The following is a 13,481-nucleotide window of genomic DNA, read 5'->3' as shown; positions in this document are numbered from 1 at the left end:
GGAACTTGGGGAAATAAATAGTGATGTCTTGAGGAGTGTACATATTACAGAGAGGGAGGTGCTGGAAGTCTTAACGCGCATCAAGGTAGATAAATCTCCGGGACCTGATGAAACGTATCCCAGGACGTTATGGGAGGTTAGGGAGGAAATTGCGGGTCCCCTAGCAGAGATATTTGAATCATCGACAGCTACAGGTGAGGTGCCTGAGGATTGGAGGGTAGCAAATGTTGTGCCTTTGTTTAAGAAGGGCGGCAGGGAAAAGCCTGGGAACTACAGACCGGTGAGCCTGACATCTGTAGTGGGTAAGTTGTTAGAGGGTATTCTGAGGGACAGGATCTACAGGCATTTGGAGAGGCAGGGACTAATTAGGAACAGTCAGCATGGTTTTGTGAGAGGAAAATCATGTCTCACGAATTTGATTGAGTTTTTTGAAGGGGTAACCAAGAAGATAGATGAGGGCTGTGCAGTAGACGTGGTCTACATGGACTTCAGCAAAGCCTTTGACAAGGTACCGCATGGTAGGTTGTTACATAAGGTTAAATCTCATGGGATCCAAGGTGAGGTAGCCAATTGGATACAAAATTGGCTTGACGACAGAAGACAGAGGGTGGTTGTCGAGGGTTGTTTTTCAAACTGGATGCCTGTGTCCAGCGGTGTGCCTCAGGGATCGGTGCTGGGTCCGCTGTTATTTGTTATTTATATTAATGATTTGGATGAGAATTTAGGAGGCATGGTTAGTAAGTTTGCAGATGACACCAAGATTGGTGGCATTGTGGACAGTGAAGAAGGTTATCTAGGATTGCAACGGGATCTTGATAAATTGGGCCAGTGGGCCGATGAATGGCAGATGGAGTTTAATTTAGATAAATGTGAGGTGATGCATTTTGGTAGATTGAATCGGGCCAGGACCTACTCCATAAATGGTAGGGCGTTGGGGAGAGTTATAGAACAAAGAGATCTAGGAGTACAGGTTCATAGCTCCTTGAAAGTGGAGTCACAGGTGGATAGGGTGGTGAAGAAGGCATTCGGCATGCTTGGTTTCATTGGTCAGAACATTGAATACAGGAGTTGGGATGTCTTGTTGAAGTTGTACAGGACATTAGTAAGGCCACACTTGGAATACTGTGTACAGTTCTGGTCACCCTATTATAGAAAGGATATTATTAAACTAGAAAGAGTGCAGAAAAGATTTACTAGGATGCTACCGGGACTTGATGGTTTGACTTACAGGGAGAGGTTAGACAGACTGGGACTTTTTTCCCTGGAGAGTAGGAGGTTAAGGGGTGATCTTATAGAAGTCTATAAAATAATGAGGGGCATAGATAAGGTCGATAGTCAAAATCTTTTCCCAAAGGTAGGGGAGTCTATAACGAGGGGGCATAGATTTAAGGTGAGAGGGGAGAGATACAAAAGGGTCCAGAGGGGCAATTTTTTCACTCAAAGGGTGGTGAGTGTCTGGAACGAGCTGCCAGAGGCAGTAGTAGAGGCGGGTACAATTTTGTCTTTTAAAAAGCATTTGGACAGTTACATGGGTAAGATGGGTATAGAGGGATATGGGCCAAGTGCAGGCAATTGGGACTAGCTTAGTGGTATAAACTGGGCGACATGGACATGTTGGGCCGAAGGGCCTGTTTCCATGTTGTAACTTCTATGATTCTATGACTCTATGAGAGTGTTTCCCAGGCCCGGGAGGAGAGTGTTTCCCAGGCCCAGGAGGAGAGTGTTTCCCAGGCCCGGGAGGAGAGTGTTTCCCAGGCCCAGGAGGAGAGTGTTTTCCTGGCCCAGGAGGAGAGTGTTTCCCAGGCCCAGGAGGAGAGTGTTTCCCAGGCCCAGGAGGAGAGTGTTTCCCAGGCCCAGGAGGAGAGTGTTTCCCAGGCCCAGGAGGAGAGTGTTTTCCTGGCTCAGGAGGAGAGTGTTTCCCAGGCCCAGGAGGAGAGTGTTTCCCAGGCCCAGGAGGAGAGTGTTTCCCAGGCCCAGGAGGAGAGTGTTTCCCAGGCCCAGGAGGAGAGTGTTTCCCAGGCCCAGGAGGAGAGTGTTTCCCAGGCCCAGGAGGAGAGTGTTTCCCAGGCCCGGGAGGAGAGTGTTTCCCAGGCCCGGGAGTAGAGTGTTTCCCAGGCCCGGGAGGAGAGTGTTTCCCTGGCCCAGGAGGAGAGTGTTTCCCAGGCCCAGGAGGAGAGTGTTTCCCAGGCCCAGGAGGAGAGTGTTTTCCTGGCCCAGGAGGAGAGTGTTTCCCAGGCCCAGGAGGAGAGTGTTTCCCTGGCCCGGGAGGAGAGTGTTTCCCAGGCCCAGGAGGAGAGTGTTTTCCTGGCCCAGGAGGAGAGTGTTTCCCAGGCCCAGGAGGAGAGTGTTTCCCAGGCCCAGGAGGAGAGTGTTTTCCTGGCCCAGGAGGAGAGTGTTTCCCAGGCCCAGGAGGAGAGTGTTTCCCAGGCCCGGGAGGAGAGTGTTTCCCAGGCCCAGGAGGAGAGTGTTTCCCAGGCCCAGGAGGAGAGTGTTTCCCAGGCCCAGGAGGAGAGTGTTTTCCTGGCCCAGGAGGAGAGTGTTTCCCAGGCCCGGGAGGAGAGTGTTTCCCAGGCCCAGGAGGAGAGTGTTTCCCAGGCCCAGGAAGAGAGTGTTTCCCAGGCCCAGGAGGAGAGTGTTTCCCTGGCCCAGGAGGAGAGTGTTTCCCAGGCCCGGGAGGAGAGTGTTTCCCAGGCCCAGGAAGAGAGTGTTTCCCAGGCCCAGGAGGAGAGTGTTTCCCTGGCCCAGGAGGAGAGTGTTTCCCAGGCCCGGGAGGAGAGTGTTTCCCAGGCCCAGGAGGAGAGTGTTTCCCAGGCCCAGGAAGAGAGTGTTTCCCAGGCCCAGGAGGAGAGTGTTTCCCTGGCCCGGGAGGAGAGTGTTTCCCAGGCCCAGGAGGAGAGTGTTTTCCTGGCCCAGGAGGAGAGTGTTTCCCAGGCCCGGGAGGAGAGTGTTTCCCAGGCCCAGGAGGAGAGTGTTTCCCAGGCCCAGGAAGAGAGTGTTTCCCAGGCCCAGGAGGAGAGTGTTTCCCTGGCCCAGGAGGAGAGTGTTTCCCAGGCCCGGGAGGAGAGTGTTTCCCAGGCCCGGGAGGAGAGTGTTTCCCAGGCCCAGGAAGAGAGTGTTTCCCAGGCCCAGGAGGAGAGTGTTTCCCAGGCCCAGGAAGAGAGTGTTTCCCAGGCCCAGGAGGAGAGTGTTTCCCAGGCCCAGGAAGAGAGTGTTTCCCAGGCCCAGGAGGAGAGTGTTTCCCTGGCCCAGGAGGAGAGTGTTTCCCAGGCCCGGGAGGAGAGTGTTTCCCAGGCCCAGGAAGAGAGTGTTTCCCAGGCCCAGGAGGAGAGTGTTTCCCAGGCCCAGGAAGAGAGTGTTTCCCAGGCCCTGGAGGAGAGTGTTTCCCTGGCCCGGGAGGAGAGTGTTTCCCAGGCCCGGGAGGAGAGTGTTTCCCAGGCCCAGGAGGAGAGTGTTTCCCAGGCCCGGGAGGAGAGTGTTTCCCAGGCCCAGGAGGAGAGTGTTTCCCTGGCCCAGGAGGAGAGTGTTTCCCAGGCCCAGGAGGAGAGTGTTTCCCAGGCCCAGGAGGAGAGTGTTTCCCAGGCCCAGTCATGTTCACACCTGAGGCTGTGTGTACATGTGCAGCCCTCACCCTCTGTCTCTCCTGTTCGTGCCAAGGGAAGACTGCTTCTGAATTTGTTCCTGCTGAAATATGGTGCATATGTATTTATCACACATAACAGAGCCGAGAGTGAGCTACAGACTGGAATCTGACGGTGGTTTATATGTAGAATAATAGATGTTAAGTTGCCTGTACAGCAACGTACAGAGCAGCAACAAAACAGGGCAGACTGGAGGCAGTCTTTAGAAGCGAGGAAATAGATGTAATCGGGATAACAAAAACATGGTGGTGGAAGCAGATTCAATCATGGCTTTCAAAAGGGAACTGGATAAATACTTGAAGGGAGAAAAATTTGCAGGGCTACGGAGAAAGGGCAGGGGAGTGGGACTAGCTGGATTGCTCTTGCCGAGAGCCGGGACGGGCTCGATGGGCCGAACGGTCGCCTGTGCTGTAACCATTCTATGATTCTATGGCTACAAACAGGTCAGGATTGGCAGTTAAATATTGCAGGTTACAATGTATTTAGAAATGAGGGGGAAGGAAGAGGTGGGGATGGGGTAGTTGCATTAATCAGAAATAACATAATGGCAGCAGCAAGATAGGACAACTAACAATGGGATAGCAACAGAATCCTTATGGACTGAGATAAAGGATAGGAAGGGTCACACTAATAGGGGTATAGTACAGACCACCAAATAATGGGAAGGAACTGGAGGGAGAAATAAGTATGTAGGTAAATATATGAAATGCATCAAAAACAATCATAATTATAGGGGATTTCGACTACCCCCGTATAAACTGTCAGGAAGAGGGAGTGAAAAGGAAGAAGAGGATAAAGTTTTTACAGTATGTATAAGACTTCTTTCTGACCCAGTCTGTAATACGCCCATCAAGGGAGGAAGCACTGCTAGATCTAGTAATGGGAAATGAACCAGAACAGATAAGAGAAATAAGTGTAGGGAAACATCTAGCAAATAGTGATCACAATATAATATGGATTAAGGGCCCAGGGGCTATGTGGCCGGGTCCTGCTCCGACTTCTTGTGTTCTTTAGATTTGTGGTTGGGATCAGATCAGCCATGATCTTATTGAATGGCGGAGCAGGCTCGAGGGGCCGATTGGCCTACTCCTGCTCCAATTTCTTATGTTCTTATGTTCTAAGGTAATGATTGAGATATATATATATATATAGATATATAGGACAAACAACAGGGATAAGGGACTTCAGTTATTTAGAGAGACTGGAGAAGCTGGGATTGTTCTCCTTAGAGCAGAGAAGGTTAAGGGGAGATTTGATAGAGGTGTTCAAAATCATGAAGGGGACAGGGCCATTGAGGGACGAGCAAGATAAACTCACAGGAGCAGATTCTGAAACAGCAGGGATACTGAACAGATACTTTGCCTCAGTTTTCACTGAACAGACTAACAAAGAGGGAATGACAACAGTAGAAGTCAAGAGGGATCTTACAACACTGAAGATAGAAAGAGCGGAGATAGCAGACAAACTAACCAAACTCAATAAGGACATGACCCCAGGTCCAGATGGATTACACCCGCAGATACTCAAAGAAACTCTGGAGCAGATAGCAGGGGCATTAGTGTCCATTTATACAGGGTCAATAGAAAGGGAACAGTGCCAGAGGACGGGTGAACAGGTAATGTAATTCCTATCTTCAAAAAGGGAGATAAAACCAATCAAGGGAACTATAGACCAGTTAGCTTAACGTCAGTGGTAGGACAGATACTAGAATCTTTGTTAAAAGATGAGATCACAAAACGTCTAGAGACAGAGAATATAAACCTTACTGAATTCACTAAAGAAGTAAAAGGAAGACTCGAAAAGGGCAATGCAGTGGATGTGGTATGCATGGACTTTCAGAAGAGCATTGATAACGTGCCACATGAGAAATTCGTGACAAAGGCCAGAGCGTGTGGGGTCAGGGGTCAGGTAGGAGAACGGATTGAGAGATGGCTACAAAACAGAAACCAGAGGGCAGGCAAATGGAATTCAATCCAGAGAAGTGTGAGGTAATGCATTTGGAGAGGGCAAACAAGGCAAGGGAATACACAATAAATGGGAGGATACTGAGAGGTGTAGAGGGACCTTGGAGTGCATGTCCACAGATCCCTGAAGGTAGCAGGACAGGTAGATAAGGTGGTTAAGAAGGCATACGGGATACTTTCCTTTATTAGCCGAGGCATAGAATATAAGAGCAGGGAGGTTATGCTAGAACTGTATAAAACACTAGTTAGGCCACAGCTTGAGTACTGCGTACAGTTCTGGTCACCACATTACAGGAAAGATGTAATTGCACTAGAGAGGGTACAGAGGATATTTACGAGGATGTGGCCAGGACTGGAGAATTCTAGCTATGAGAAAAGATTGGACAGGCTGGGGTTGTCTTCTTTGGAACAGAGGAGGCTGAGGGGAGATTTAATTGAGGTGTATAAAATTATGAGGGGCCTAGATAGAGTGGATAGGGAGGACCTATTTCCCTTAGCAGAGGGGTCAATAACCAGGGGGCATAGATTTAAAGTGATTGGTAGAAGGATTAGAGGGGAGCTGAGGAGAAATGCTTTCACCCAGAGGATGGTGGGGGTCTGGAACTCACTGCCTGAAAGGGTGGTAGAGGCAGAAACCCTCAACTCATTTAAAAAATCCTTGAAGTGCTGCAACCTACAAGGCCACGGACCAAGTGCTGGAAAATGGGAATTAGGCTGGAAGGCCCTTTTTCGGCCGGTACAGACACGATGGGCCAAATGGCCTTCTTGTGTGCCGTAAATTTCAATGATTCTATGATCTAGGAGTTAAGGGAAGTTTATCGGACTGGCAGAAAGTGGGAGGTTGGATCCTTCGTGGGTCAATATAATTGACAGGTTCAGATATCATTAATCTAATTAATATAAAAACAGAAAATGCTGGAAATACTCAGCAAGTCAGGCAGCATCTGTGGAGAAAGAAACAGTTAATGTTTCAGGTCGATGACCTTTCGTCAGAACTGAGAGAAGTGAAAGATTTAACAGTTTTTAAGTGAGTACAGGGTCAGTCAAAGGGGCAGGAGGAAGAGGAGGGGAGGAAAGAACAAAAGGGAAGGTCTGTGATAGGGTGGAGGGCAGTGATTCAATGACAAAAGGGATGACAGTGCAAGGCAGGGAGGGTGGGAATGGGACAGGTTAGGAAACAAAAGATGGGTCTAGAGAAGCTGTAAATGGCAACAGCAGAACCATTACCAGCACCTGCTGTCTGAGAGAATGGGAGCAGTGGTTCTGATCTGAAGTTATTGAAATCAATGTTGAGTCTGGAAGGTTGTAAACTGCCCAATCGAAAGCTGAGGTGCTGATCCTCGAGCTTCCAATGAGCTTCACTGGAACAGTGTAAGAGGCCGAGGACAGAGAGGTCAGAGTGGGAGTTCTGGGAGGGAGGGGAACGGGTGAGGGCAGAAGTGCGGGAAACGGGACTGACACGGTCGAGGGCCCTGTCAACTACTGTGGTGGGGAATCCTCGGTTGAGGAAAAAGGAAGACATATTGGACACAATGGTGTGGAAAGTGGCATCGTCCCTCCACTGTAGTTGACAGGGCCCTTGACCATGTCCATCCCATTTCCCGTGCTTCTGCTCTCACCCCTTCCCCTCCCTCCCAGAACCACAATAGGGACCCCCTTGTCCTCACCTTCTACCCCACATGCTCCACCATTTCCGCCACCTCCAGCGTGAAGCCACCACCAAACACATCTTCTCCTCCTCTCCCAGCATTATAAAGGGACTGTTCCCTTCGCAACACCCTGGTCCGTTCTTCAATCACCTCCAACACCCACTCTCCTCCCCATGGCACCCCAACACCCGCTCTCCTACCCATGGCACCCCCAACACCCGCTCTCCTCCCCATGGCACCCCAACACCCGCTCTCCTCCCCATGGCACCCCCAACACCCGCTCTCCTCCCCATGGCACCCCAACACCCACTCTCCTCCCCATGGCACCCAAACACCCACTCTCCTCCCCATGGCACCCCAACACCCGCTCTCCTCCCCATGGCACCCCAACACCCGCTCTCCTACCCATGGCACCCCAACACCCGCTCTCCTCCCCATGGCACCCCAACACCCACTCTCCTCCCCATGGCACCCCAACACCCACTCTCCTCCCCATGGCACCCCAACACCCGCACTCCTCCCCATGGCACCCCAACACCCGCTCTCCTCCCCATGGCACCCCAACACCCGCTCTCCTCCCCATGGCACCCCAACACCCGCTCTCCTACCCATGGCACCCCAACACCCGCTCTCCTACCCATGGCACCCCAACACCCACTCTCCTCCCCATGGCACCCCAACACCCGCTCTCCTCCCCATGGCACCCCAACACCCGCTCTCCTACCCATGGCACCCCAACACCCGCTCTCCTACCCATGGCACCCCAACACCCACTCTCCTCCCCATGGCACCCCAACACCCGCTCTCCTCCCCATGGCCCCCCAACACCCGCTCTCCTCCCCATGGCACCCCAACACCCGCTCTCCTACCCATGGAGATGCAACACCTGCCCTTTCATCTCCTCCCTTCCCAATGTCCAGGGCCCCAAACACTCCTTTCAGGTGAAACAGCGTTTACTTGTACTTCTTTTAATTTACGATACTGTATTTGCTGCTCACAATGCGGTCTTCTCTACAATGGGGAGACCAAACGCAGATTGGGTGATTGCTTTGCTGAACACCTCTGCTCTGTCTGCAAGTGTTGCCCTGACCTGCTGGTCGCTTGTCATTTTAATTCTCCATCCCACTCCCACTCCGACCTCTCTGTCCTCTGTCTCTCACACTACTCCAATGAAGTTTAAGGAAGCTTGAGGAACATCATCTTTCGATGATTTCAATAACTTCAGATCATAACCACTGCTCCCATTTTTTCGGACAGCAGGAGCTGGTAATGGTTCTGCTGTTGCCATTTACAGCTTCTCTAGACCCATCTTTTGTTTCCTAACCTGTCCCATTCCCACCCTCCTCGCCCTGCACTGTCATCCCTTTTGTCATTTAATCACTCCTGCCCTCCACCCTATCACAGACCTTCCCTTTTGTTCTTTCCTCCCTCCTTTCCCAGACTCTGTACTTGCTTAAAAGCTGTTAAATCTTTAACTTCTTCCAGTTCTGATGAAAGGTCATCGACCTGAAATGTTAACTTTTTTGTTTCTCCACAGTTGCTGCCTGACCTGCTGAGTATTTCCAGCATTTTCTGTTTTTATTTCAGATTTCCAGCATCCACAGTATTTTGCTTTTATACAATTAATCTATGAATGAGTGACAGACAGCAAATTCAATGGTTCAGGTGTGTTCCATGGTACATAACGGATGCCTGGGGTGAGTTACGGCTAAATCTGATCGAGGGGTTCGGATGTGTCGATAATATGTCCAAACATCTGTAGATAGGGGGTGTGATGCCAGAGGGATGGAGAATTGCAAATGTTACAACTTTGTTCAAAAAAGGGTGGAAGGATAAACCCAGCAACTACAGGCCGGTCAGTTTAACCTCAGTGGTGGGGAAACTTTCAGAAACAATAATCCGGGACAGAATTAACAGTCACTTGGACGAGTGTGGATTCCTGTAGACCTTATAACCTGGTAAATTAAGTTCCCAATCCTGACCATCCTGCAGCCATGTATCAGTAATAGCTATCATGTCATACCCTCCAATTTGAATTTGAACCTGTAGTTCATTTGATTTATTCCTTATACTCCGTGCATTTGTATATAGAACTCTTAGTTGGGCCACACACCCGAGCCTGACCTTCACCTTTGATGCTGCGTTAATCGCCTTACGCCTTCTAGTTTTCACTTTATCTGCAGTGTCTAAAGTACACTTTCTTTCTGCTGCTCTACACTTTTCCCTTTCACTTGTTCTTGAGCAACTGTTTGTACTATTTGTATTGTAGATTTCCCCTGGGTCTTCCCCTCTCTTGCTGCTCTCAACTTTACTCCCTGCTCAGGTTCCCATCCCCCTGCCACTCTAGTTTAAACCTTCCCCAACAGCACTAGCAAACACCCCCGCGAGGACATCGGTCCCGGTCCTGCTCGGGTGTAACCCGTCCCGCTTGTACAGGTCCCACCTTCCCCAGAACCGGTCCCAATGTCCCAGGAATCTAAATCCCTCCCTCCTACACCATCTCTGCAGCCATGCATTCATCTGGTCTATTCTCCTGTTCCTATACTCACTAGCACGTGGCACTGGTAGTAATCCTGAGATCACTACCTTTGAAGTCCTGCTTTTTAATTTATCTCCTAACTCCTTAAATTCACCTTGCAGAACCTCATCCTTTTTTTTTTACCTATGTCGTTGGTACTGATATGGACCACGACTACTGGCTGTTCACCCTCCCCCTCCAGAATGTCCTGCAGCCGCTCCGTGACATCCTTGACCCTAGCACCAGGGAGGCAACATACCATCCTGGTGTCACGTCTGCGGCCACAGAAACGCCTATCTGTTCCCCTTACAATTGAATCCCCTATCACTATAGCCCTGCCACTCTTCTTCCTCCCCTCCTGTGCAGCAGAGCCACCCGTGGTGCCACAAACCTGGCTCTTGCTGCTTTCCCCTGATAAGCCATCTCCCCCAACAGTATCCAAAGCGGTATATCTGTTTGAGAGGGAGATGGCTCCAGGGGACTCCTGCTCTACCTGCCTAGTCCTTATACTCTGCCTGGCGGTCACCCATTTCCTTTCTGCCTGCGTAATCTTTACCTGCGGTGTGACCACCTCACTGAACGTGTTATCCACGATAGTCTCAGCATCACGGTTGCTCCACAGTGAATCCACCTGCAGCTCCAGCTCCAAAATGCGCTTAGCCAGTAGCTGCAACTGGACATACTTCCTGCACACATGGTCACCAGGGACACTGGTAGTGTCCATGACTTAATATATATTAATGACTTGGACTTGGGTGTACAGGGCACAATTTCCAAATTTGCAGGTTACACAAAACTTGGAAGGGTAGAGAACATTGAGGAGGATAGTGATGGACTTCAAGAGGATATGGACAGGCTGGTGGAATGAGCGGACACGTGGCAGATGAAATTTAACACAGAAAAATTTGAAGTGATACATGTCGGTAGGAAGAACGGGGAAAGACAATATAAACTAAAGGGTGCAATTCTGAAAGGGGTACAGGAACAGAGAGATCTGGGGGTATATGTACACAAATCATTGAAGATGGCAGGGCAGGCTGAGAAAACGGTTAAAAAAGCACAAGGGATCCTGGGCTTTATAAATAGAGGCATAGAGTGCAAAAGTATGGAAGTCATGATGAACCTGTATAAAAAACTGGTTCACCCACAAGTGGAGTATTGTGTCCAGTTCTGGGAATGATGTGAAGGCCTTAGAGAGGGTGCAGAAGAGGTTTACTAGAATGATTCCAGGGATGAGGGACTTTAGTTATGTGGATAGACTGGAGAAGGTGGGGTTGTTCTCCTCGCAACCATCTCCTTGGAACAGAGATGGTTGCGAGGAGATTTGATCGAGGTATTCAAAATCATGAAGGGTCTAGACAGAGTAGATAGAGAGAAACTGTTCCCATTGGCGGAAGGGTCGAGAACCAGAGGACGTAGATTTGAGGTGATTGGCAAAAGAACCAAAGGTGACATGAGGAAAAAACTTTTTTACACAGCGAGTGGTTGGGATCTGGAATGCACTGCCCGAGGGGGTGGTGGAGACAGATTCAATCATGGCCTTCAAAAGGGAACTGGATAAGCACTTGAAAGGAAAGAAATTGCAGGGCTATGGGGATTGGGTGGGCGAGTGGGTCTAGCTGGATTGCTCTTGCATAGAGTCCGCCCAGACTCAATGGGCCGAATGGCCTCCTTTCGTGCTGTAACCTTTCCATGATTCTCTATGATTCTACAATATAACGGATACCTGGGGGTAAGTTACCAGCTGAATCTGATCGAGGGGTTTGGATGTGTCTATAATATAACAGATACTTGGGGGAGAGTTAACAGCTGCTTTTTCAGTATCAGAAGTAGACAGGCAGTTTACTGTTCGAGTTCAGTCCCTTCATTTTAATCCATTATTTTTAAAAACCTTCAGCAGTCATTTGTCGACCTGTATACACAGCCCGTGCCACTTTCAACCAGTTCTTTGTTTTAGTAAGTCTACTGAAGGGTCTTTCATCCTATTCTGTAACTTTTTAATGAACTGTTTTTACCAAAACATTCTCCTTCAGTTGCTGTGACCTGCTGTGTTTTATTTCACACACTTTTTTTTCTCCTGCTGTAGACAGACTTGTGCTCATTCTCCTGTTAAAAAAGTTCTGCTTTTTAAAGTATGAGGAGATGCATTGTGTATTTGCTCGTTGTAAGTGAGAGGCTGCACTGTTTTATAAGGATGGGAGCATTATACCATTTAGTGCAAAGGATTATTCTGCTGCTAAAGTATAATTACATAGAGATTACAACATGGAAAGAGAATGGTGAGCCCAGCCAGTCCCTGTTGGGGTCTATCCTCCAGACCAGCAGTAAACTAATTCCATGTCCCGCCCTGACCCTTTATCCCCTTTCCTTCAACCACCCTGCTAACCTATTCTTAAATGTTGACATGGTCTCTGCTTCAATCAGTAATTCCACAGTGAGTCCCACAGCCCCACAACCCTCTGTGTAAAAAGGTATCTCCTTCTCCCTGTCCTAAGACTCCCACATTTAACCTTGTACCTATGCCCGCTCGTTCTAGACCTCTCACCGGAAAGTCTGTTTCTAATTTTAAACACAGCCTCGATTTTTCAGTATTTATATTTTCTCATACCAGGCAGCTTCCTCGTGAATCTGCTCCATACCCTTTCTATTGCTTCATTATCCTTCTGAGCACATAGTATAAAGGTTGAGATGCAATGGTGAATCTATATCCGTCCACAGTTGGAGCACAGTGTGTAGTTTTGGGCTCCACACAATAGGAAGGATGTTTGAGATTGATCAAAGTCCTGATTTCTGAACACTATCCCTTCAGCCAATCCCCGTGAGATTACCTGACAAAAATGTACTGCGGTTCCAGCAAAATGAAGGAGCGCTTGAGACTGGCCTCAGTGGAATAGGTGTAGATGGTAATGATTGCCAGGAGAGAAAACAGCTTCACAACCGAGTGTAGATGAAGAAAGACGGCACAGGTGACCATCGATAACACCCCACACAGCACAAAATACTGAGAAAAGATATAAGGCATTAGAGCAACTCCACACATTCCTATTGCCTGCTTCATTATTCAGTCCAAATTTTCAGTCCTCCCCTCAACAAGGTGGACGATGGTCCCAGTGTCATTCTCCATCGCTTCAACCATGGCCATTTCCCAGGTGCACACTGTCCATCACTAACTCATGAAACTAACTATCACCCACTAATCAGACTGTCCATCACTAACTCATGAAACTAACTATCACCCACTAATCAGACTGTCCATCACTAACTCATGAAACTAACTATCACCCACTAATCAGACTGTCCTTCACTAACTCATGAAACTAACTATCACCCACTAATCAGACTGTCCTTCACTAACTCATGAAACTAACTATCACCCACTAATCAGACTGTCTTTCACTAACTCATAGAATCATAGAAAATTTGCGGCACAGAAGGAGGCCATTCGGCCCATCATGTCCGTGCCGGCCGAAAATGAGCCACGCAGCCTAGTCCCACTTTCCAGCTCTTGGTCTGTAGCCCTGTAGGTTACGGCACTTCAGGTGCACATCCAGGTACTTTTTAAATGAGTTGAGGGTTTCTGCCTCTCCCACCCTCTCAGGCAGAGAGTTCCAGACCCCCACCACCCTCTGGGTGAAAAAATGTTTCCTCAGCTCCCCTCTAATCCTTCTACCAATCACTTTGAAGTTATTCATGAGACTATCACCCACTAATC

At 49.1% G+C, this 13,481-nt stretch overlaps 1 protein-coding gene across 1 annotated transcript in view; it reads right to left on the bottom strand.

The window, feature by feature from the left end:
* Positions 1–13,481, bottom strand: part of LOC137324286 (adenylate cyclase type 8-like) — a 149,315-nt gene that overhangs the window by 33,122 nt on the left and 102,712 nt on the right. Inside the window, exon 12 of the mRNA XM_067988427.1 lies at positions 12,598–12,770. Coding sequence (XP_067844528.1) covers positions 12,598–12,770 — 173 coding nt within the window. The remainder of the gene's footprint in view (positions 1–12,597; positions 12,771–13,481) is intronic.

This window comes from Heptranchias perlo, chromosome 8, assembly GCF_035084215.1.
Source record: "Heptranchias perlo isolate sHepPer1 chromosome 8, sHepPer1.hap1, whole genome shotgun sequence".
Taxonomy (NCBI): Eukaryota; Metazoa; Chordata; class Chondrichthyes; order Hexanchiformes; family Hexanchidae; genus Heptranchias; species Heptranchias perlo.
This window is presented reverse-complemented; position numbering and strand designations above follow the sequence as displayed.